Source organism: Ahaetulla prasina, chromosome 4, assembly GCF_028640845.1.
Source record: "Ahaetulla prasina isolate Xishuangbanna chromosome 4, ASM2864084v1, whole genome shotgun sequence".
Taxonomy (NCBI): Eukaryota; Metazoa; Chordata; class Lepidosauria; order Squamata; family Colubridae; genus Ahaetulla; species Ahaetulla prasina.
The window spans coordinates 74,011,320-74,037,416 of record NC_080542.1 but is presented as its reverse complement, the minus strand read 5'-3'; the positions used below and the strand labels follow the sequence as shown (position 1 = coordinate 74,037,416).

Sequence of the window (26,097 nt, the reverse complement as noted above, 5' to 3'; positions counted from 1 at the left end):
CAGAACCAAGGTTAGCTCAGTGTGCTGCAATTGTTTTAATCATCAGCAGTAAATGGGCTAGGTCATACATACAGAAAGAAGATAAACCACCTTCTTGGAAGGTCTGTGGCTAATAATATGATGGTTTAATTGTGCCATCAAATTGCTGTCAACCTTTAATGACTGCATAAATAGATTTTTCTATGTGATGATCTGTAGAGGAATAACATGTTTTGAACCTTCATATTTTAAAAACTTCCCAGTACAAAAAGTGGATTTACAAGCCTTTCTATTTGTCCTCTAAAGAAATAGGCATCTTGCAGCTCTTTACTTGTTACATACCAAGCTCTTTTGAGCCTAGATAGCAAGTTATGGATCATGACCTGGTTGGGCACGAAAGGGGGGGTACCCCTTATAGAAATGTGCCCACCGGGTTTCTGTGCGTTCCATCAGCCGAGGACCCAGGGTAGGGGTGGGGAGGTGGTGGTTGTTATTAACGAAGACCTGCGGCCGAGGGAGGCCACTGTACCACAGATAGCCGCTATGAATCCCTCTTTGTGAAGTGGGGTCGAGGGATACAGGTGGGCCTGCTGATCACGTACCTGGCTCCCTGCGGCGTGACAGCGGCCCTGCCTGAACTGCTGGAGGTGATAGCCGGGCTGGCGGTTGATACCCCCAGACTTATAGTTATGGGGGACTTCAACCTGCCATCACTCGGTGAGGCATCGGCAGCAGCTCAGGAGTTCAGGGCCTCCATGACGGTCTTGGACCTGATCCAATTAGTTGACAGTCCCACTCACATTGGAGGAAACACGCTGGACTTAATTTTTGTCTCTGGACAGTGGCTGAGTGATTTAGATGTAAGGGAATTAGTCATTCAACCCTTGTCGTGGTCTGATCACTCTCTTCTTTGACTGGATCTTTGAACCGCCTATCCCCCTTGCAGGGAGTTGGAACCAATAGGTTGGTTCTGTCCCAGGTGCCTGATGGACCCAGAGAGGTTCCTAATGGAGCTTGGGCCTATTCCTGAGGCCCTGGCTCACGACTCGGCTGAGGAACTCGTCGCCGCCTGGGAAAGGGCGGCGGCGGGGGCCTTGGACCATTTCGTGCCTTTGCGGCCTCTGATCTGGCGCTATTCTCGACCGGCTCCTTGGTTTTCCGAGGAGCTGAGAGAGATGAAGTGCTGGAAAAGACGCCTGGAGAGTGTCTGGAGAGCCAGCCGTTCTGACTCGGATTGAACACTAGTAAGATCTCATATTCAGACCTATCTAGTGGCGATAAGGGTGGCAAAACGGGGATATTTCGCCGCTCTCATCGGATTGGCAGATAATCGCCCAGCCCCTTTTTTAGGGTGACCCGCTCCCTTCTTTTTCAGGGGGCCAGGGAGGACCCCTTGCAAGGTCGTGCTGAGGATTTTGGACAGTATCTGCATGATAAAATCACTCAGATTCGGGAGGGGCTGGACACAGACTGGGTGGATTCAGATGGGTGGACGGGGGCAGGTCTTGAGGTTGTCAGCTGGGACGAGTTTGATCCTGTGGCTCCCGAGGACATGGGCAGGATACTGAGGAGGTTGAGAGCAACCACATGTTTACTGGACCCGTGTCCCTCCTGATTGGTACTGGCCACACAGGAGGTTACACAAGGCTGGCTTCAGGGAATTATTAACACTTCTTTGAGAGAGTGTGTCTTTCCGAAGGTTGTTGAGAGTGTGGTTGCTTACCAGCTCCCTCTGTACCTGGATGAAACTGTCTATCTTGACCCGTTCCAGTCCGGTTTACGACCTGGGTACAGCACAGAGACGGCTTTGGTCGCGTTGGTGGATGATCTCTGAAGGGCCCGGGACAGGGGTTGTTCCTCTGCCCTGGTCCTATTTGATCTCTTGGCGGCTTTTGATACCATCGACCATGGCATCCTGCTGCTGCGGCTAGAGGGGTTAGGGGTGGGAGGCACCGTTTTTCGGTGGTTCTCCTCCTTCCTCTCGGGCCGTTCGCAGATGGTGTTGGCGGGCAGAAGTCGACCACGAGGCGCCTCCTATGTGGGGTGCCACAGGGGTCGGTCCTCTCACCCCTCTTTTTCAACATCTATATGAAGCCGCTGGGCGAGATCATCCGTGGTTTTGGGGTGCAGTGTCATTTATACGCTGATGATACGCAGATGTACATTTCCACCCCAAACCACCCGAACGAAATCGTCAAAATGATGTCCCGGTGTCTGGAGGCTGTGCGGGTCTGGATGGGGAGAAACAGGCTCTGGCTCAACCCTTCCAAGACCGAGTGGCTGTGGATGCCGGCATCCCGGTATAATCAGCTGATTCCATCGCTGACTGTGGGAGGCGAGTCATTGGCCCCCACGGCGAAGGTTCGCAATCTGGCATTCTTCTGGATGCACGGCTGTCGTTGGAAGATTAAACGACGGCTGTCGCCAGAGGAGCTTTTTATCAGGTTCGCCTGATTCACCAGTTGCCAAATTGTCCCTTCTTAGACGGGGATGCCCTATGCACGGTCATTCATGCCCTTGTTACCTCCCGTCTGGACTACTGTAACGCTCTCTACATGGGGCTCCCCTTGAAGAGCACCCGGAGGCTTCAGCTGGTCCAGAATGTAGCCGTGCGGGTGATAGAAGGAGCAAGTCGAGGCTCCCATATAACACCACTCCTGCGTAGGCTGCACTGGCTTCCGGTGATCTTCCGGGTGCAATTCAAGGTATTGGTTACCACCTTTAAAGCGCTTTCATGGCGTGGGACCTGGCTATTTACGGGACTGCCTACTGCGACCAACGGCCTCCCAGCGACCAGTGCGCTCCCACAGGGGTCGGTCCTCTCACCCCTCTTTTTCAACATCTATATGAAGCCGCTGGGCGAGATCATCCGTGGTTTTGGGGTGCAGTGTCATTTATACGCTGATGATACGCAGATGTACATTTCCACCCCAAACCACCCGAACGAAATCGTCAAAATGATGTCCCGGTGTCTGGAGGCTGTGCGGGTCTGGATGGGGAGAAACAGGCTCTGGCTCAACCCTTCCAAGACCGAGTGGCTGTGGATGCCGGCATCCCGGTATAATCAGCTGATTCCATCGCTGACTGTGGGAGGCGAGTCATTGGCCCCCACGGCGAAGGTTCGCAATCTGGCATTCTTCTGGATGCACGGCTGTCGTTGGAAGATTAAACGACGGCTGTCGCCAGAGGAGCTTTTTATCAGGTTCGCCTGATTCACCAGTTGCCAAATTGTCCCTTCTTAGACGGGGATGCCCTATGCACGGTCATTCATGCCCTTGTTACCTCCCGTCTGGACTACTGTAACGCTCTCTACATGGGGCTCCCCTTGAAGAGCACCCGGAGGCTTCAGCTGGTCCAGAATGTAGCCGTGCGGGTGATAGAAGGAGCAAGTCGAGGCTCCCATATAACACCACTCCTGCGTAGGCTGCACTGGCTTCCGGTGATCTTCCGGGTGCAATTCAAGGTATTGGTTACCACCTTTAAAGCGTTTCATGGCGTGGGACCTGGCTATTTACGGGACTGCCTACTGCGACCAACGGCCTCCCAGCGACCAGTGCGCTCCCACAGGGTGGGCCTCCTCGGGGTACCGTCGGCTAGACAATGTCGGCTGGTGACCCCCATGGGGAGGGCCTTCTCTTTGGGGGCTCCAACCCTCTGGAACGAATTACCACCTGGTATTCGCCAACCCCCTGATCTCCGGACTTTCCGACACGAGCTGAAAACATGGCTGTTTCATCGCGCAGGACTGGCCTGATAGTTTTAGTTGGGAATTTTAAATGGGTTTTAAGGAGTTAGCCTAATTTAAATATTTCATTTTAAATTATTTTAATGTTTGTAATATTGTTTTTTATATGGCTGTAAACCGCCCTGAGTCTTTCGGAAGAAGGGCGGTCTAGAAATATAAACAAATATATAAATAAAATGAATGAGGAGTTAACAGTTCATCAAAATTTAGGGAGATTTTATGATGTCATTCCTCCATCAGTATTATGGAGATCTTTGTATTCTCTATTTGATATCAGAATCAAACAGAATAAACTGAAAACTTCAAGTTTGTGAGAAAAGTGTACTGCACTTACTTTTAATAAGTGGTTAATTTTCCCCTCAGTTTTGTGGTATAGTCAAAAGAATTGGGGGGGGGGGATGTGGTATAATAATCAATGGAACTTGAATTCTGACAACTATATTCAAGTGTAACATAAGTATACTACAACATTTTCCAGAGAAAATATTGCAAGCTTAAGGCAGCTCTTTCTTTTATTTAATAGGAAGCTTAGGAAATACAGAACATGGCAACCAATACCAATTAAAACGTATATATGAACACAATCTTTACCGAACAGCATATAACATGACACATGGACCATTTGGAGGAATAAAAGGTAAGTTATTGGTCTCAGACTATTTTCATTAATATAGAATAAACAGAGGAACATTGGTGCTAAACCTGTGGCTCAGGGAACCTATGCAGTTGGTCATGACTTTGGATGCTACATCTGTGCTCCCCTACTAATTACCTTGTCCAGCAACAACAGAATTGCTGGTTTTTCCCTGCCTCATACTGTTGCTGCTTCTATATATGATTCAATTTTGTGTGAAAAAGAATATATATGAGTAAACGGTGGAATTATTTATTTTTGTTCATATGTTTTAAATGTATTTTAAACCTAGGGGAAGATGTGCTTTAAATATGTTAAATTTGAAGAGTCAAAATATTTGATTAATATTAGGATTCTCTATATATAATTTTTTTTTCATCTCTGAAACTTTCTACATGTTTTCCCTCTCCTTAGGCTCCCTTTGGTTGCTGGGTGGGATAGAAACTGAGAAGTAAAAACTATATAGCCATTTGCGTGCCAGTAGCTTCTGATGTCTGGTTTTAGGTTCCTTTGGATGACTGAATGGCAGGTTGGGCACAGGCCAAGATCTGTGAAGACTCTGAGGGACAGGGGGTGGAAAATGGGGTGGCTTAGGGGATAGGGAAGCTTTGGGAGGCCTGGGGCAGGTGGGCCTGGCCATGCACTAGTCCTCTCAGGTCCTTCCGCACAAAAAATAGTACCCTAAGATATTCTGTGCTGTGCTTAAGAACCCATGTGTGTGTTTAAGGGCTGCATCAGGGAGAACAGGATATGGGAGCCCTTAAGCAAGGCCATCTAGCTTAATGGCATAACCACTTATGACTGTAATGAGCAAAGTATAAATTGAGGACTATCTGTAATATACTTGGCAAGTACTGTTCTGAAATACTTGTAAAAACATTTAAAAGTAAAAACTTTTAAAAATTACAGGAAGATGGAGACCTGAGATGTCCAGAATCTTATCTGGCATATTTTGGAAATTGAGGACCCATTATTAATGCAATGGTATTGATAATGTTTCAGTAAATGCCTTTTTTCTACAATAGTTTGCCTTCTGCTTTCTTCATACAGCACATTTAACCATAATAACATTAATACATACAGTATATGTTTTATTTGGATAAAATCGAGATGAAATTTTTATATTCTATAGTATGCATGCCTCTAGTAAGAGCATGTTTCATGTAGAGGTTAAAAGCAGTAGATTAGACACTGGGAGACTATGTGTTCTATTCTTGCCTTGGACATGAAGCAACTGGGAGATTTTGGACCAGCATCACACTCTCATCTTGGGGAACAAGTACTGTCAAACCACTTCCCAAAAATTTTGATGAAAAACTAATAATTACTCGAGGCAATTTTCAAGATTTAAGAATTACTTTGAAGGCAGCAAACGAACAAAAAAGAAGCTTTAGTTTTTAATTTTTAATTTTTTTGATATATACATTCATACTGATTTTTTTTAGATGGTGTTGAAATGATAGGCAAAATTAGTTTGTGTTCTGAGACAAAATTTATAGTAACAAAATTATATGCTTTGCTATGTGCTATTTTTTGTAAAGTTTATAAGCCAAAAGAAATGTAACTTCAGATACAGGTGAAACTCAAAAAATTAGACTATCGTGCAAAAATTCATTTATTTCAGTAATGCAACTTAAAAGGTGAAACTAATATATGAGATGGACTCATTACATGCAAAGCGAGATAGTTTATGCCTTGATTTGTCATAATTTTGATGATTCTGGCTAACAGCTCATGAAAACCCCAAATTCACCATCTCAGAAAATTAGAATATTACATGAAATCAATAAAACAAGGATTGTACATAGAACAATATCGGACTTCTGAAAAATATAAGCATGCATATGTACTCAGTACTTGGTTAAGCCCCTTTTGCATCAATTACTGCCTCAATGCGGCGTGGCATGGATGCTATCAGCCTGTGGCACTGCTGAGGTGTTATGGAAGACCAGGATGCTTCAATAGCGGCATTCAGCTCTTCTGCATTGTTCGGTCTCATGTCTCTCATTTTTCTCTTGGCGATGCTCCATAGATTCTCTATGGGGTTCAGGTCAGGGGAGTTTGCTGTCCAATCAAGCACAGTAATCCCATGGGCATTGAATCAGGTTTTGGTACTTTTGGCAGTGTGGGCAGGTGCAAAGTCCTGCTAGAAAATGAAGTCAGCATCTTCATAAAACTCGTCTGTGGAAGGAAGCATGAAGTGCTCCAAAATCTGGTAGATGGCTACGTTGACCTGGACTTAATGAAGCACACTGGACCAACACCAGCAGATGACATGGCTCCCCAAATCAACACAGACTGTGGAAACTTCACACTGGACTTCAAGCATCTTGCAGCGTGTGCCTCTCCATTCTTCCTCCAGACTTTGGGTCCTTGATTTCCAAATGAGTTGCAAAAGTTGCTCTCATCAGAAAAGAGGACTTTGGACCACTGAGCAACAGACCAGTTCTTTTTTTCTTTAGCCCAGGTAAGTCGCTTCTGACATTGTTTGTTGTTCAGGAGTGGCTTGACAAGAGGAATATGACATTTGAAGCCCATGTCCAGAATCCGTCTGTGTGTGGTGGCTCTTGATGCACTGACTCTAGCCTCAGTCCACTCCTTGTGAAAGTCCCCAACACTTTTGAATGGCTTTTCTTGACAATCCTCTCCAGGCTGCGGTCATCCCTGCTGCTTGTGCACCTTTTTCTTCCATACTTTTCCCTTCCACATGACTATCTATTAATGTGCACTTTGGGAACATCCAACTTCTTTTGCAATTACCTTTTGAGGCTTTCCCGCCTTATGGAGGGTGTCAATGATGGTTTTCTGCACAACTGTCAGGTCAGCAGTCTTTCCCATGATTGTGATTCCTACTGAACCAGACTGGGAGACCATTTAAAGGCTCAGGAACCCTTTGCAGGTTTTATGGCTTAATTAACTGATTAGAGAGGGACACTTTGAGCCTAGAATATTGAACCTTTTCACAGTATTCTAATTTTCTGAGATTGTGAATTGGGGGTTTTCATGAGCTGTCAGCCAGAATCATCAAAATCATGACAAATCAAGGCGTGAACTATCTCGCTTTTCATGTAATGAGGCTATCTCATATATTAGTTTCACCTTTTAAGTTGCATTACTGCAATAAATGAACTTTTGCACAATATTCTAATTTTTTTAAGTTTCACCTGAATATGAGATGGAGCAAAATAATTGTTTGAGGTTATCTTGATGGGTTGCTCATATTTCTTCTCTTTATTTGTTCACTTTCTGATTGGTGATTCAATTGTAAGGGATGTAAATTTAGAAGAGGTTATGGAGGTTTTGAAAGAGGTAAGATGTCTGCCAGGTGCTACTGCCAGCAGAGACAAGAGGTGTATTTTTAAGATAGTCAAGAATGCCAGTAAGGATTGTGATGTTGATGCTATTATACATCTTGGCACAAATGATCTGTCCCAAAAGGATGTACTTTCTGTGCAGAATGATTTCCAGAGCTTGGGGTATGAACTTAGTAGTATAGGTTGTAGGCTTATCTTTTCAGAGGTTTTATATATAAGAGTATATAAGGAACAAAAAGGTAAAGGCCAGCGTGTAGTGGAGTTTAATGTATGGCTAAAGGAGTGGTGTAAAAGGGAAGGCTTTGGTTTTATTAGTCATGATGTCTGCAACTGGTCCAATGAAAAACTACAAAAGAAGAATGCCTAACTTTAAACTATATTATGAAGCAGTAGCCCTTTCAGTAATAAGTGACTGGTTTAACTTAACAGAGGAAAGAATTTTGAATATAGAAGGTTATGACTTGTTATATGGATGGCATGCGTACTTATTTTATGAAAAAAAAGTGGATAGGGCTTTTAAGAATCATGTGTTGAGAAGTGCTCTTTATGGTCTGGAAAAATATTCCTATAAATTAGATTACAAGATTCCTATATGGGCGAGCCCTAGACATGCAATAGAGAATATAAATATAGAACAGAAACAGGAAATGATTACTTACAAAGAACTTTTGTATGCTGAAGGAGGTAGATTGCAATTAAAATCATTACAGGTATTAAATGAAGAAGGGAGGAATTATACTTGGTTTCAATATGGGCAAATAAGTGCTAGATGGAAAGAAGATCAAAAATTGGTATAATGCAAAGGAGGAAAATTTAATAAAGCAAATTAGAAATCAGACCCAGGAGCATATAAAGAGATTGTATAATGTGTTGCTTGAAATAGATTCGGAAAAGGATTTGGTAAAGGATTGTATGATAAAATGGGCACAGAATATTCAGGAACCAATAATGTTGGAAACATGGGAGAAAATTTGGGTTAGAAATGTTAAGTTTACACAAGCACAGAATTAAAGGAAAATTTTTATAAGATGTTTTATAGATGGCACTTAGATCCCAAAAAATTATCATGTATGTATCCTAATATCCAAGCGAAATGTTGGAGGTGTGATTGTGATGATGCTACATATTTTCATATTTGGTGGACTTGCAAGAAAATTAAGGTCTTTTGGATAAGAATTTGGTGGATTATTCAAAATGTACTGAAGAAGAAGATAAAGTTCCTGCCACAATTTTTCCTTTTGGGAATTATAACGGATTGTACAGGGATTGAGACTAAATTGATTCTGAATTTAATAACAGCAGCAAGACTGTTGATTGGACAATACTGGAAGAAAGAAGAGATACCTACAATAGAAGAATGGATATTGAAAGTTATTAATTTGGCTGAGATGGCTAAAATCTCAGCTTTTAAAAGACAATACGCAGGAAAGATATTTAATTGAATGGAAAAAATGGATTGATTATCTACAAAACAGATATCAGATTAAGAAATATCAGATTGCCTTTGAATAATTAGAAAGTTATTTTATGTAATGGGGAGGGGTTTGGGAGATGAAAAGCTTTGGATGTGGTTATTTGGATTGGAAGGGAAAATTTTATTCTATGTTTGGTTTATGTATAACAATACCTTGTGATTGACCCGGGAAGCCGGGGGGGGAGGGAGGGGGGAGGGTTTTGTTTTTTTTGTTTTTTTTTGGGAGGGAGGGGGAAAAAAGGGGGAAAATGTTTTTGTTTTTTAAAACTCTTTCAATAAAAAAAAAAAAGAAAAACTACAAAAGAGATGGATTGCATCCATCAAAGAAAGGGACTGAGTTACTTAGCAATACATTCACAGATTTTCTGGATAAATATTTAAATTGAACACTGGGGATTGTATTAATGTATTAATTGTATTAATTGATACAGAAAATTTCTGTCCCCAGCAGAATTAATAGAGTTACCAGTGCATGTAACATAATGTCTGTATGGGTAAGATTATCAGCCCTGCTATCAGGAAAAACCAAGCATTTAATAGTGAGTGCCATACCATATGCACTAGTCAAACAGGTGGCAAGAAAGTAAGGGCAGTCAGGCACAAGACAGGTTATGTAGACACTAAACACAAGGTCAATCAAAATGGACTCAAATGTTTATACACCAATTTATTTATTTATTTATTTATTTATTCATATTTTTATACCGCCCTATCTCCCTAGGGACTCAGGGCGGTGTACAGCCATCTAAAAACAACATAAATATACACAGTAAAACATTAATCTAAAAAACTTATTAAATAGGCCGAATATTTAAAATAGACATAAATAATAAAACCCCAAGTTAAAACCAAATCTAAAATTTAAACAATTAAAATTTAAAAATCTAGTCCAGTCCTGCGCAAATAAATAGATGTGTCTTAAGCTCGCGGCGGAAGGTCCGAAGGTCAGGAAGTTGACGAAGTCATGGGGGAAGCTCGTTCCAGAGGGTGGGAGCCCCCACAGAAAAGGCCCTTCCCCTGGGCGTCGCCAGTCGGCACTGCCTAGCTGACGGCACCCTGAGGAGTCCCTCCCTGTAGGAGCGCACGGGTCGGTGGGAGGCATTCAGTGGCAGCAGACGGTCCCGTAAGTAACCCGGCCCTATGCCATGGAGTGCTTTAAAGATCATTACCAAAACCTTGAAGCACACCCGGAAAACCACAGGTAGCCAGTGCAGTCTGCACAGGAGAGGTGTTACATGGGAGCCACGAGGGGCTCCCTCTATCACCCGCGCAGCCGCATTCTGAACTACCTGGAGTCTCCGGGTGCTCCTCAAGGGGAGCCCCATGTAGAGAGCATTGCAGTAGTCCAGACGAGATGTCACGAGAGTGTGAGTGACCGTGCATAAGGCATCCCGCTCTAGAAAGGGGCGCAACTGGCGGACCAGGCGAACCTGGTAAAAAGCTCTCCTGGAGATGGCCGTCAGATGATCTTCGAAAGACAGCCGTCCATCCAGGAGAACGACCAAGTTGCGTACCCTCTCCATTGGGGCCAATGACTCGCCCCCAACAGTCAGCCGAGGCTGCAGCTGACTGTACCGGGATGCCGGCATCCACAGCCACTCCGTCTTGGAGGGATTGAGCTTGAGCCTGTTTCTCCCCATCCAGACCCGTACGGCTTCCAGACCCGTACGGCCCCGAGGCACCTCGATAGCTTCGCTGGGGTGGTCCGGTGTGGAAAAGTACAGCTGGGTGTCATCAGTGTACAGCTGGTACCTCACACCGAAACCACTGATGATCTCACCCAGCGGCTGCATATAGATGTTGAACAAGAGGGGCGAGAGAATTGACCCCTGAGGCACCCCACAAGTGAGGCGCCTCGGGGCCGACCTCTGCCCCCCCCGTCAACACCGTCTGCGACCGATCGGAGAGATAGGAGGAGAACCACCGATAAACGGTGCCTCCCACTCCCAATCCCTCCAACCGGTGCAGCAGGATACCATGGTCGATGGTATCAAAAGCCGCTGAGAGGTCTAATAGGACCAAGGTAGAGGAACAACCCCTATCCCTGGCTTTCCAGAGATCATCCACCAACGCGACCAAAGCCGTCTCAGTGCTGTAACCGGGTCAGAAACCGGACTGGAACGGGTCTAGATGGCCGGTTTCCTCCAGGTACCGAGGTAGCTGACATGCCACCACACTCTCTACAACCTTCGCCGCGAAGCGAAGGTTGGAGACCGGACGATAATTACCTAACACAGCTGGGTCCAGGGAAGGCTTCTTGAGGAGAGAACTCACCACCGCCTCTTTCTAGGCGACCGGAAAGACCCCCTCCTGCAAAGAAGCATTTGTAAACCCTGGAGTCAGCCTCGTGTCACATCCTGTGTGGCCAGCACCAACCAGGAGGGACACGGGTCCAGTAAACATGTGGTGGCATTCAACCTACCCAGTAACCTGTCCATGTCCTCGGGAGCCACAGGGTCAAACTCATCCCAAACAGTCTCAACAAGACGGCTCTCAGACATCCCACCCGGATCTACCCAATTTTGGTCCAGACCGTCCCGAAGCTGAACGATTTTGTAGTATAGATAACCACTAAACTCCTCAGCGCGTCCCTGCAACGGGTCATCCCGCTCTCCCTGTTGAAGGAGAGAGCGAGCTACCTGAAACAGGGCGGCCGGGCGGTTATCTGCCGACGCAATGAGGGAGGAGACGTAGCAACGTCTCGCTTCCCTCATTGCCACTAGGTAGGTCCTAGTATAGGACCTAACTAGTGTCCGATCAGCCTCTGAACGACTAGACCTCCAGGAACTCTCTAGGCGTCTTCTCCGGCGTTTCATCTCCCTCAGCTCAGAGTATGCACAGAGTATGAGGAATAAACAAGGTAAATTAGAAATTCAAGTAAATGAGGGCAGATATGATATTGTTGCCATTATGGAAACTTGGTGGGATGAAACCCACAAATGGAACATACAGCTAGAGGGATATAAATTATTTAAAAGAAATAGACCAAATAAAAGAGGAGGTGGAGTTGCACTATAACTACATCTCTATAGAAATAGAGCACAACAATGATGAAAATTATCTTGAACGTATTTGGGTCAATATTAAAGGGGGGTGGGAAATGATATTGCCATAGGTCTATACTATAGGCCATCCAACCAAACAGAGGAAGTAGATGAACTTTTTATTAGTCAGCTAACTAAGGTATGTAGGAAGCACATCACAGTAGTAATGGGGGATTTTAACTACCCTGACATCAACTGGGAGACAAACTCTGCACCAAGTGGAGGATCCAACAGATTTCTAACAAACCTAGCAGACAACTTTGTTTCCCAAAAAGTAGAGAAGGGAACAAGGGGATCAGCCATATTGGACTTAATTCTCATTAACAGAGATGAAATGATAGAAGGTGTTGAAGCTACAGGAACCTTGGGGGCAAGTGATCACGCAATACTGGAATTCAACATTATGCAAACACAAGTAGTAGAACAAAGTCAAACTAGAGTCTTGGACTTTAAGAGAGCTAATTTCAGTACTTAGAGAGAGCTTGAGAAGGATTCTATGGATGAGAATCCTCAAGGGGAAACAACAAGCCAGAGTCATCCAGTACAAACAAAATCAATTGTTCCAATCAGACCAAAGTCGGTTCTATCAGAGACTGAACCAGATGGGGGATATGAAAATTGAAAAACCTGAGAAAACAGCAGCTACCCAGTTTTGGAAAGACCTGTGGGAGGCTGAGAAAGGTTATAACAAAAATGTTGGGTGGATCAGAGACTTTGAGACAAAATTCTCCAAGAACAAATTGGACCCACTGAAAATAACTACTGAAATGATAAGCAACAGAGTGAATAATAATAATAATAATAATAATAATAATAATAATAATAATAATAATAATAATAATAATAATAATAATAAAAAAAAAAAAAAAAGGTCTTCTAGTCCAACCACCTGCCCAGGCAGGAAACTCTACACCATTTCAGACAAATGGGTGTCCAAAATTTTCTTAAAAAATTCCAGTGTTGGAGCATTCATAACTTCTGCAGGCAAGTTGTTCCACTGATTAATTGTTCTAACTGTCAGGAAATTTCTCCTTAGTTCTAAGTTGCTTCTCTCCTTGATTAGTTTCCAACCATTGCTTCTTGTTCTACCCTCAGGTGCTTTGGAGAATAGTTTGACTCCCTCTTCTTTGTGGCAACCCCTGAGATATTAGAACACTGCTCTCATGTCTCCCCTAGTGCTTCTCTACATTAAACTAGACATACCCAGTTCCTGCAATCGTTCTTCATATGTTTTAGCCTCCAGTCCCCTAATCATCTTTGTTGCTCTTCTCTGCACTCTTTCTAGAGTCTCAACATCTTTTTTACATCATGGTGACCAAAACTGAATGCAATATTCCAAGTGTGGCCTTACCAAGGCATTTAAAGTGGTATTAAAGTGGCGGCTGCTGAACACTGCTGGCTCATATCTAAATGGTTGTCCACTAGGACTCCAAGATCCCTCTCACAGTTACTACTATGGAGCAAGGTACCACATATATGGTACCTGTGCATTTTGTTTTTTTGGCCTAAATGTAGAACCTTACTTTTTTCACTGTTGAATTTCATTTTGTTAGATAGTGCCCAATGTTCAAGTCTGTCAAGATCCTTCTGTATCTTGAGCCTATCTTCTGAAGTGTTGGCTATTCCTGCCAGCTTGGTGTCATCTGCAAATTTGATGAGTTCCCCATCTATCCCCTTGTCCAAGTCATTGATGAAGATGTTGAGGAGTACTGGGCCTAAAACAGAGCTTTGGGGTACTCCACTGCATACTTCCCTCCATGTAGTTTCATTGAGGACTACACGTTGAGTGTGGTTGGTCAGCCAGTTACGAATCCATCTGGTGGTGGTGCTGTCTAACCCACATTTTTCTACTTTATCTAGTAGTAGGTTATGGTCTACTTTATCAACTGCTTTACTGAAGTCCAAGTAAATTATATCGACAGCATTCTTCTGGTCCACTAATTTTGTCACTTTGTCAAAGAATGCAATAAGATTAGTCTGGCATGATCTGTGTTTGACAAACCCATGTTGGCTTTTAGTTATTACTTTGCTTCTAGGTGTTCAGTGATTCGTTGCTTGCCTATCTTTTCCAGAATCTTCCCTAACATTTTTCTATATGTTAAACATATAATTCTGTTAAAATTATTGAATTTGGTAGTAGAACATATTTGTTCACTGATTTAAACTGTGACACCTTTATATTTCCAAGAATGATAGAAGGCTACTACTATTGAAGAAACAGGAAAGAGTTAAAATGAGCACTATGTGAAATATTCAAAACATTGGTGAAATAACGTGTTCTGATGGAATAAATAATTTCATTTAAGTTTTTAGTGAAATAATGTCCCAAAGATTTAAAGGGGTAAAATCTTACAATATGATATATTAGATTTTTATCAGTTTACAGCTATAGAAAAATATGACCTTTTTGTTTGCTTTTTAAGACATGATTCTATAATATGACAGTTCCAAAATGGCTTTTATAACTTTTTTTGAAATATAAATTCAAATATTTTTTTCAAGCTTACAGCTTTTTTTGAAAAAGGAAAAATAGCTGATGGAAATTTGATTTACACTAAACATCTGGATGAAATATTCAATTATTCATGAGAACAAAAGCAAGTCTTGGCTGATAAGTAAATCCTTTTTAGGATAAAATAATCTATTAGATGATTTAAACTATCTGGCAGAAAAATATTCCTCTTGGCATCAAAATGTCTTTTGTATTGCTTTTATAAATTTGGAAGCTGCTTTTGATTTGATGTCTACAGAAATATTGTGGAAGAAACTGATAATGGGAGTCCTAAATCTGGGAACCTGCCCATTACAGTCACATGTGGTAGTCTTAAAACAGGTTCATGATTGCCTTGCTTAATGACTCTCCTCACCTGCTTTCCCTGATGTAGTCATTAAGCAAAGCATGGGGTAGGTAAGATCCTTGGAGGCCTAGCAAAGTCCCTGACTTGCCTGACCTGAGTCTCATAAAGTTTCCCTCCACACCTTGAGGCACCTTATCCTCCACTTCCCCTGCAATGGGTCTTGCAGGCCTTGAGTTTATTTCCCATCCAGCTAATCCACACAGCGAAGCTCAAGCTAACTGTAGCATGTGGGAACTGACTGTTGTCAATTCTGAAACGAACCTGGCTGAAGCCACCTTGTGCTGCCTCACAGTTGCCATGAAGCCTGAGAGGGGAAGGGGAGAGGGGAAGTAGATAGTCCAGCTTACAGTCAAAATAAAAAGTTTTCCTGTGAGAACAAAGGTCATCATAACAGGTGGCTCATGAAGGAGGAGAGGTACCTGCCATCTATATGCATTGAACAATGTGACTGATAACACTGGGGAGGAGGAATTTTTACTCTTTTAATTAAGTGAAAACTGTGAGAATCTTCAGAGTTGGTTTTCATTGGCTGTGCCGGTATGGTGTATCCAATAAACATGTCCTTTGAGGAATCTACCTGCCTCGGAGTTTTGAGTTAAGTGGGTGGATTATTCAGAATGCTGACATTAAACCAACGTGCCTAACTTTCCGCTCCAACCAGAGCTGCTCTCTGGAACCCAAGCTCTGACTGCTCACCTGATCTCTTGAGGGGAGCAGAGAAGACTCAGGGAAGACTGAGGATATGGAGAAGGAGGGAGAAGGAGCCACTGTTGCCAGCGCAACACCCATGGAGAGCCTGCAGACCTCCCACAGAGGCCCTGCAGACTGGTGATTTTGACAGAGATCGCCTTCTCGACCGGCACCTGTCACAAGATCCGAGGGGAGGTGATGGCCACCAAGGACTTGTATTGGGCCGAGGAGGAATTCGGATACCAGGCTTCTGTTCAGAGAGTTGGGATGGAATTTCCACTGACATCTATGTGGGAGTTGTCTGCTTTCGCCCCACACTGTAGAGAGAGAAGTCCTCCTGAACTAGACGAGTCTGGAGAATGGAGATACATGACAGCTCACCCAGGACCAGCAATGGAGACCTTGCAGGAGAGGTTCAACCGGATGAGCATTGAGGGGATGGGACAGGCAGGTAGGGTTGAACAGTCCAGCGGGGTTCTGAGCAAACCTGTCTTCTCTCTGATCTTTCTTTCTCTCTCTCACTCTCCCCCCCCCTTGCTCTCTCTTCATCTATTGTGGTCTGCCAGCAGCCTGCGGAGCTGGCAACAGTCGGACAGCAATGAGTCTGAGGTGAGGCCAGGGCCATTGGGGAGTGAGGTGCAGACTCCAAAACCTGCACAGACTGATAATAGTGAGGCAGAGGAACAGGAGGAGCCTGTTCCTAATGCACGCATGAGAAGAACTGCCAGAAGGCAAGAGCAGCTCAAGCAAAAAGAACAACTCAGGAGTAGGGCCAAGAGATGATTGGCCCCTCCCATAAGGCTTAAAACAGACCAGTAATGGCATTTGGGCTTTGCCCGAAAACAATGTTGGTAGCTTCTGCTTTGTCTATGTCTTGCATTTATTTTTGTGACTTCTGAACATTTGCCAAGAAAGGCCTTTGGTAGTTTGCCTAATTGGACCAAGGTTTGCAATAGGACTGAGGAATTTGTGTTGGGAGGATTTTGTTTTAATTTGAGTTGAACAATGCTGGGAATGAATTAATTCTCAGCTGTTTGAATAAAGTTTGTTTGTTTTTTATTTTATTTATTTATTTATTTTATTTTTCAAATTTATATACCGCCCTATCTCCCTAAGGACTCAGGGCGGTTCACAGGCAGTTAAAATACATATAAATACAGATTAAAAAACAACAATTAAAAAACTTATTCTATTGCCCAAATTTAAAATAGTATAAATAATAAAAACCCCTTAAAACCCATAACTTTAAAATCTAATCCAGTCCCGCGCAGATAAATAAGTGTGTTTTAAGCTCGCGACGAAAGGTTCGGAGGTCCGGAAGTTGACGAAGTCCTGGAGGGAATTCGTTCCAGAGGGTGGGAGCCCCCACAGAGAAGGCCCTTCCCCTGGGTGTCGCCAGACGGCACTGCCTAGCTGACGGCACCCTGAGGAGTCCCTCTCTGTGAGAGCGCACGGGTCGGTGAGAGGTATTTGGTAGCAGTAGGCGGTCCCGTAAATAGCCCGGCCCTATGCCATGGAGCGCTTTAAAGATTGTCACCAGCACCTTGAAGCGCACCCGGAAGGCCACAGGTAGCCAGTGCTGTCTGCGCAGGATAGGTGTAACACGGGAGCCACGAGGGGCTCCCTCTATCACCCGCGCAGCTGCATTCTGGACTAACTGGAGCCTCCGGATGCCCCTCAAGGGGAGCCCCATGTAGAGAGCATTGCAATAATCCAGGTGAGGCGTCATGAGGGCGTGAGTGACCGTGCATAAGGCATCCCGGTCTAGAAAGGGGCGCAACTGGCGCACCAGGCGAACCTGGTAGAAAGCTCTCCTGGAGACGGCCGTCAAATGATCTTCAAAAGACAGCCGTTCATCCAGGAGAACGCCCAGATTGTGCACCCTCTCCATCGGGGCCAATGACTCGCCCCCAACAGTCAGCCGTGGACTCAGCTGACTGTACCGGGATGCCGGCATCCACAGCCACTCTGTCTTGGAAGGATTGAGCTTGAGCCTGTTTCTCCCCATCCAGACCCGTATGGCTTCCAAACACCGGGACAGCACTTCGATAGCTTCATTGGGGTGGCCCGGTGTGGAAAAGTACAGCTGGGTGTCATCAGCGTACAGCTGGTACCTCACACCGAAGCCACTGATGATCTCACCCAGCGGCTTCATATAGATGTTGAACAGAAGGGGCGAGAGAATCGACCCCTGCGGTACCCCACAAGTGAGGCGCCTCGGGGCCGACCTCTGCCCCCCTGTCAACACCGTCTGCGACCGGTCGGAGAGATAGGAGGAGAACCACCGATAAACGGTGCCTCCCACTCCCAATCCCTCCAACCGGCGCAGCAGGATACCATGGTCGATGGTATCGAAAGCCGCTGAGAGGTCTAATAGGACCAGGACAGAGGAACAACCCTATCCCTGGCCCTCCAGAGATCATCCACCAATGCGACCAAAGCTGTCTCCATGCTGTAGCCGGGCGGAAACCGGACTGGAGCAGGTCTAGATAGACAGTTTCATCCAGGTGCAGAAACTGATATGCCACCATACTCTCTACAACCTTAGCATGAGCGGGTTGGAGACCGGACGATAATTACCTAAGACAGCCGGGTCCAGGAGGGCTTCTTGAGGAGGGCCTCACCACCGCCTCTTTCAAGGCGGCGGAAGACTCCTCCAACAAGGAGGCACTCGTAATCGCCTGGAGCCAGCCTCGTGTCACCTCCTGAGTGGCCAGCACCAGCCAGGAGGGGCACGGGTCCAGTAAACACGTGGTGGCATTCAGCCTACCCAACAACCTGTCCATGTCCTCGGGAGCCCCAGGGTCAAACTCATCCCAGAAAATGTCACCAAGACCACCCTCAGGCGCCTCATCTGAATCGCCGCAATTTTGGTCTAGACCGTCTCAAGCTGAACGATTTTATCGTATAGATAACCGTTAAACTCCTCAGCACGCCCCTGCAACGGGTCATCCCGCTCCCCTGGTGAAGGAGGAACGGGTCACCCAAACAGGGCGGCTGGGCGGTTATCTGCCGGCGCAATGAGGGAGGCGTAGCGCCTCGCTTCCCTCAGTGCCACCAGGTAGGTCCTAGTATAGGACCTAACTAGTGTCCGATCAGCCTCTAAACGGCTAGACCTCCAGGAGCTCTCTAGGCGTCTTCTCCGGCGTTTCATCCCCCTCAGCTCCTCGGAGAACCAAGGGGCCGGTTGGGATCTGCGCCGGGTCAGAGGCCGCAGAGGCACGACACGGTCTAAAGCCCCAGCCGCAGCCCGTTGCCAGGCTGCGGCTAGTTCCTCTGCCGTGCTGTGAGCCAGACCCTCAGGAAGTGGCCCAAGCTCCGTCCGGAACCTCTCCGGGTCCATCAGGCGCCTGGGACGGAACCAACGTTGTGGCTCCGTCTCCCTGCGGTGTTGAGTGGCGGTCAGAAAGTCCAGGCGAAGGAGAGAGTGATCTGACCATGACAAAGGTTCTATGACTACATCTCTCAAATCCAGATCCTTCAACCACTGACCAGAGATAAAAATAAGATCCAGAGTGCCACCCCCGATGTGAGTGGGGCCATCCACTACTTGAGTCAGGTCCAAGGCCGTCATGGAAGCCATGAACTCCCGAGCCTTCACAGGGTCTCCCGAGTCTTCACAGACTGAGTCTCCTACTTGGGCCTGGGTCACAACACCATCCATCTATCTGTGCTCTCCTGCCCAGCTTCGTGTGTCATTTTAATCCAACCACTTGGGCTGTGGAAGGGGAATGGGAGACTGGCAGGCAAAGGCAAGTTTTGGAGATCCATACAAAATAAGGCAACTCCAACCTGGATCCTATCAGGGAGACACCCCACCTTTCCTCTCCCTCTCTCTCCCCATAGCAGGAGTTCAGGCAGCTCAGATAGCTTCCTCCTTGGTCCCAGCAGGGAGGCAGTGGTGCAGCACCACCCAGGCAGAGGGGGGCCTGCCGGCTGCAAGAAGTGAACAGAGGTCGGTGGGCAGGCACCCACTCCCACCTGCTCCGGGTGTGAAGGCAGATGCCACTCCAGCTGGCTCAGCCATCCGGGTGGAAGTGGCTGCAGGGTTAGATGGTAGATAGAGCCAGGTGGGACGTGCCAACTGAACATTTGGAGCTTTGCTTGGAGTTTGCAGCAAGCTTGGCAGGGCCGCTTAGTGGGGAGGGAGACACCCGCCCATTTGGTTCACTTCAGTGCGCAGTGGGAATGCAGAAGGCAGAGGAAATCTGTACCTCTCAGCATACAATTGTCAAACACTCCTTTGCATCCCAGAATTTGATCCTGTGTTCTCTATCTTGCTTGCTCTCTCCTTCCTTCCTTCCTTCCTTTCTTCCTTCCTTCCTCCCTCCCTCCCTCCCTCCCTGATTCTGATTCTCTGGCGCCTCATCTCTTGTTGGGTCTCAAGGGCACTTCTTCTGGCACTTGTTGGTGCTGCGTGTACCTCGGTCATTTGGGGAGATGCACAACCTGCTCTCCACTGCAAGACACTCGCCCGACCCAGCTGCGGCTGACACCACTGCTATTGCTAGGGGCAAGTGGGGCAGAGTCCAGGAAGCGGAGGGGACCCAGTGTCTCCCATTGTGAAGTGTGCTAGATTTCACTGTGCTGTGCTGTACAAAACGCTGCGAGAGCAGCGGGCAGGCCATAGAGGCAGCAACAGTGGCAGCATTGGTTGGGCCAGTGTCTCAGGGCGGAGAGCAGGTTGCGCATCTCCCTGAGTGACCGAGGTGTGCACAGTACCAACAAGGGCTGGAAGAAGTGCCTGGGAGACCCAGCAAGAGATGAGGCGAGGATAGGGGCGCTTTGCTTCCATTCTGGAATATGGAGCAAGTTTCTATCCCACGCCATTGCCCTTACCTTCTCAGGTCAGGTGAGGAGTGACTGGGAGGAGACGGTGTGGGGTGGGGCCAGCCAGTGGTGGGATCACCCAACAGGGAGCCACAGCACAGGGACAAAAGAGCTGCATTTGGCTCTGGAGCTGCAGGTTGCCAACACCCGACTTAGGGTATTGTGTGTCCAGTAAAGGATTAGAGATGGACCCAGGGAAAGTCAAAGCCGTCTTGGACTGGCAACCCTCTCTAAACAGCTCCAAAGTTCCTGGGGTTCTCTAATTTCTACAGACAGTTCATTCCCTCCTTTGCTGAGATCGCCCTCCCAATCACCGAAATACAAAAGACTGGAGGGGGGAGGAGTGAAACCATGGCCAGGTCAGCCCCTGAAATGGACCCTTGAATGCTAAAAGGCATTCAAGACACTCAAAAGATTGTTTGCCAAACAGCCAAATCCTTAAGCACCCTGACCCGGACCAAGGGATTTATTGTGCAAGCAGATGCCAGTGACGTAGCAGTAGTTGCAGTCCTCCTCTGAAAAAACACAAAGGAGAACCTGCGGCCAAACGTGTACACCTCCAGAAAACTAACAAGAGGCTGAAAGGAGGTGGACAGTGTGGGAAAAATAAGTGTATGCAGTCTGCTGGACATTGTTAACCTGGCACCACTTCCTTGAAGAGGGCCAAGTGCCATTTAAAGTAGGGACGGACTACAAGAACCTGCGTGGAGGCTCTCACCAAAGCAAGTCTGGTGGGTGTAGTACTTCAACCAATTCAATTTCACTTTAAAATACATACAAGGGGGGAACCTTTTAGCCGACGGTTTGTCGCAAATGCCACAATACAACAGCAAACATGAGGAGGTAGTCCACACTATGATACCTCCCCCCCCCTCAAGCAGGCCAAACAAGCCATCATCAGGCAGCAAGTGCAAAGGTGGAAAATTGATGAGGGAGAGGGTTTGACTCAGCAGTTAAAAACAGAGCTACCCACCTATAAAGGTACCTGGACAACAAGGAGCTACTAACCCCCAGAGACGGACTGGCCTGGAGTGGCTCTAAAGTGTATGTCCCCAAGTGTATGCATCTCCAAGTATTGCAAAAAAGCCATGAATCCAAGCAGGCAGGCCACTTTGGCTTCCTTAAAACCCTGCACATGGTCAGTAGGTAATTTTGGTGGCCAAAGATGAAAGGGGATATTGAGGACTATGTTAAAAGCTTCACTACATGCGCTACAATGAAAAAATGACCAGGGAAACCCTCGGGACTGCTCCAACAGGTAACTGATGCTTCCCGGCTGTGGAAAAAAATAGCCATGGAATTTATAATAGAGCTTCCTGAGAGTAGGGAAAATATAGTCATCTGAACTGTGATTGAACTCTTCTTTAAGAAAGCCCACTTTGTAACCTGCTCCAGTCTCCCGTCAGCCCACAAGCTAGCCAGACTATTTGTAAAGCACATTTATAGGCTGCACGGAATTCCTAAAAGAATTATCTCTGACCGGTAAGTCCAATTTACAGCCAAATTCTGGAGGGAGTTTGTGAGGGCCTTTGGGTGCTCCCAGGGGCTTAGTTCTGCATTCCATCCAAGCACTAACAGAGCTGCGGAATGCACTAACACAATGGTAGAGCAATACTTAAGATGCTATATTAATTATCAACAAACTAATTGGGCAGACTTGCTACCATTTGCTGAGGTAGCATACAATAATGGAGTGCACAGCAGAACTGGGATAAACCATTTCCAAATCATCAGTGGCATGGCGTTCGTCCCTATGCCAGAACTCTCTAGAGAGCCACCCTTCTCCATGACTTAAATGAGTGGATGGAGTCACTGAAACAGCATGGGAGAATGTAAAACAAGCCCTTCAGGAGACTGCAAAAACCCAAAAGGTGCAAACTGACAAACAGAGGTCCCCCAACTACCTTTTCAAATAGCAAGGTTTATCTCTCCACCAAGTATTTATGACTAAAACTACCATGCAAAAAGCTAGGACCCAAATTCATAGGTCCCTTCCCCATCGTGAAGATTATTAATCCTGTTAGTGGTGTTGAAGCTTCCTGCCTGCTAGGGAAAGTGCATCCAGTCTTCCACAGCAGCTTATTAAAGCCAGTAATCAGTTCTCAGCTGAGGCCAGTAGACCGGGTAGCCCCAATGCCAATCATAGTACAGGAAGAAAAGTATTATGAGAGAAAATGAATCCTAGACTCCAGACTATACAAAGGAAGACTCCAATACCTAGCGCAATCGAAGGGATACCCGTTGTCCAAAGCCACTTGGGTGAAGAGCTGGAATGTAAAAGCAGATAGATTAAAAAATTTCATGATAAATACCTCAAAAGCCAAAGGCACTTCCGGAGGGAAGGAGAGGTGGGTGATTGAAAAACAAATTTCTCTCCATTGAATTTTTCAGGAAATTTTCTCCAGTAAAAGGGGGGAGGTCCAACTGTCAACTCTGAAGCGAACCTGGCTGAAGCCACCTTGTGCTGCCTCACAGTTGCCATGAAGCCTGAGAGGGGAAGGAGAGGGGGGAAGTAGATAGCCCAGTTTATAGTCAAAATAAAAAGTTTTCCTGTGGGAACCAAGATCATCGTAACAGGTGGCTGCTGAAAGAGGAGAGACGCCTGCCAGCTACATTCATTGAACAATGTGACTGATGACACTGGGGAGGGAGGAATTTTTACTCTTTTAATTAGGTGAAAACTGTGGGAACCTTCAGAGTTGGTTTTCATTGGCTGTGCTGATATGGTGTATTCAATAAACATGTCCTTTGAGGAATCTACCTGCCTCAGAGTTCTGATTTCAACGGGTGCATTACTTGAAATGCTGACAACTATAGCTTGGTATGAAGAAACTGAAGTTTTCTTCATACCTAGCCACTCAGAAACCAGGGACTTGTAAGACACAGCCTGTTCCTCAGCCATCTCTTGGGCACTGCGGCACTCAAAATTCATTCCCCCCCCCAACTTCTGAGAGAGGCACCCAGATGATGCAATGCAAACCTCAGCTTTCCTACAGACAGCCTCATGGCAACATTGTGCTATTCTGCAAGCAGGAGTTACTCTTGTGATCTTGTAGGGGATTCTTTTTTTAAAGGATGCTCTGTTTTAAATAAATAAATAAAACAAAATAAAAGCCTTCTTAAAAAGAGAGCCTTTTTTATAATTGTGCTTACAGAATAGCATGACACTGCCACAAGGTTGCAACTGCAGGAAAGCTGCCAGGCATTTGCTGGCAAAAGGATTATAAGATGAAGCCACTTGTGATGTCTCCTATGGATGATAGCTCATCTACACATTCCTCGGAGGCCTGGGGGTGGGGGGAGGGAATGGTTGCATTCCTGGCACGTCCAGTATTGCTGACCCTGAACTGTTAGTTGAACATGCCTTGGCTGGAGAGAGCTCACAGGCCATTGAGGAAGAGGGGGAGGAGCTGCCAGCCTTGGTATATGCTAGAGAACGCAGGGTAGAGAGGTGGAGATCTGTCAGATTGATGGGAAAAGGCCCCACCCCTCTTAATGGACTGCACAAGGAGGGGCTATTTAGCACAGAAGACAGAGGGAGGCGATACTGGAAGCAACATGTGTGGGTCGTGGCCAGATGGTTGTTTGTGTTTCTGGAGCACTGCAGCTCGTGGATTTAATTTAGTTGCGGAGAAGGTTTATGTTCATGGTTGGAGCAGACAGTTATCTGTTGGGTGGACTAATTGGCCAGTGCCTGGAAGGTTAGTCTGGAGCTTGTTCATGGCCGGCTTCGATTAAAATGACCCCCCAACTCCTGGCTTGGACTATTCCTGTGAGTTCTCCTTGCGACCCCTGAAACTCAGACCACTGGACTTGTTGACAAACCTCAGTAGAGACCCCTAACCTCAGAGGGGGTTTTGAACTGTTTGTTTTTGGAACCTATACAGGCAAACCCTTTATTTTCAAGATTGTTTTAGTTTGGCTATGAATTTGTTTTGCTTTTGGTTATCTATTTGGTCACGAGCCGATTATTGTGCTAAGCTTGCAGCTGAGGGTTAGCTGAAAACCTGAAATGAGACTGTTGAGGGAACAGACTGAATAAAGATCTCTACAACAACCCTGACATATGAGTGAGTGAGGGCAGCACACCACTTTACACTTCTTGCCGCCAGTCTGAATTGCCCTGGATAGATAAAAAGAAAGCTCAAGCATGCAAACTGCAGCTGCTTTTCACACACTGCAGCTGGCCTGATCTCCCCTGGGTGGATGAGTGGATGGAAGGAGGTTCAGGGCCTGCAAGCTGCAGTTTATTTGCATGGACAGGCCTGAACTGCCTTGGCTGAATGGTGAGAAGGAAGATCTCAAGATCTGCAAGGTACAACTTTTTCACCCATACTGTGGTTGGTCTAATTTCTCCAGGTGGCTAGATGGGAAGGAAGCTCAAGGCCTGGCAGGAGAGAATGAATGGGGGGAAAGATGGGGGGAATACTGTAGTGTCCCCATGGTCAGCTGTAAGAATTAATGGCTATGTGGGGCTGCAGCAGCCCATTCTGAAATCTGTAGGCAGAGCAAAAAGCAAAAAGCTACACTGCCTATATAGAGGTAGTCCTTGTATAATGACCAAAATTATGATGGATCCACTAAAAAGATATTTCCATCATTCCATGTCAAGTGGTCTGGGGGTCCAAGCTCAGCCATCATGGATTTCAATGAAATTTTGTGTGAACATGCACACATGTCCCCAATGAACCTTGGTAAAGTGTTACATGTGCCGATGCAATACTTGCGAAGATATAGGCATTTGTGTGACCCCATACCGTAGCCTTATGAGCTTCCAGCAACTTTGAGACATAATATTTCTGGCAATATTTTGTTGAGAGAAACAAAACTTGGCCATCTTGTACGACTTTTTGAGCTTTATTAAACAAATAATAAAAACATTCTCATGAGCGATCTCCATCTAGATAATTTGGAGTAAAGCTGACCAAAAATATCTCTGGAAGGAAAGGTATGATAAGTGTGAAACTTTTGCATAATAATTTAACAATACAAGGTTTTTTAATATAAAATTTCATTCTCCTACTGCTTTCCAATAGTTTACAAATTGAGTGTAAAGTTGACATTTTTTGTAAAAATGCCCAAAATAGGGTATTTTCAGCCTACTTTTACAAAAAAAGACCTTCTGGAAACTGTTAGTTTCTCATTCTCATTCCCATTAGAAAGAGCATGTTTGAACCCCCCTAAAAAAGTAGGATTGGCTTTTCATCGCTAACGTATAAAGCCCTAACAATAGGGATGAAGTTGAGGATGTTGCTATGGCAACATCACATGTATTTTATTAGTTTTTCATCCTGTTTGTTTTATATAGGCATCATTACTACTATTATATTGCATTGGTCAATGGTGACATTGTCACTACCAGTTCAGGCACTTGAACCAGCAATCCCATCGCCATAAGGGACACACCCGACAGCCGTGCAATACCAGCCATGAGTGGGTTTCTTGATTCAGGATCCTAAGCCTGTAGTTTTGTTTCTTCCTTGAAGGTATGTGTATGTGTCCGGTTCCCAAGCTGACAATTGGGCAGCT

The 26,097-nt window shown here is 45.8% G+C and overlaps 1 protein-coding gene across 13 annotated transcripts in view; it reads left to right on the top strand.

Moving 5' to 3' along the window:
• Nucleotides 1–26,097, top strand: part of BBS9 (Bardet-Biedl syndrome 9) — a 531,293-nt gene that overhangs the window by 19,608 nt on the left and 485,588 nt on the right. For all 13 annotated transcript variants that reach the window (XR_009155158.1, XR_009155160.1, XR_009155159.1 and 10 more), the window contains exon 5: nucleotides 4,248–4,361. Coding sequence is in view for 8 of the 13 variants with exons in the window: in XM_058183859.1 (XP_058039842.1) it covers nucleotides 4,248–4,361 (114 nt within the window). In the remaining 5 variants the exon portion in view is untranslated. The remainder of the gene's footprint in view (nucleotides 1–4,247; nucleotides 4,362–26,097) is intronic.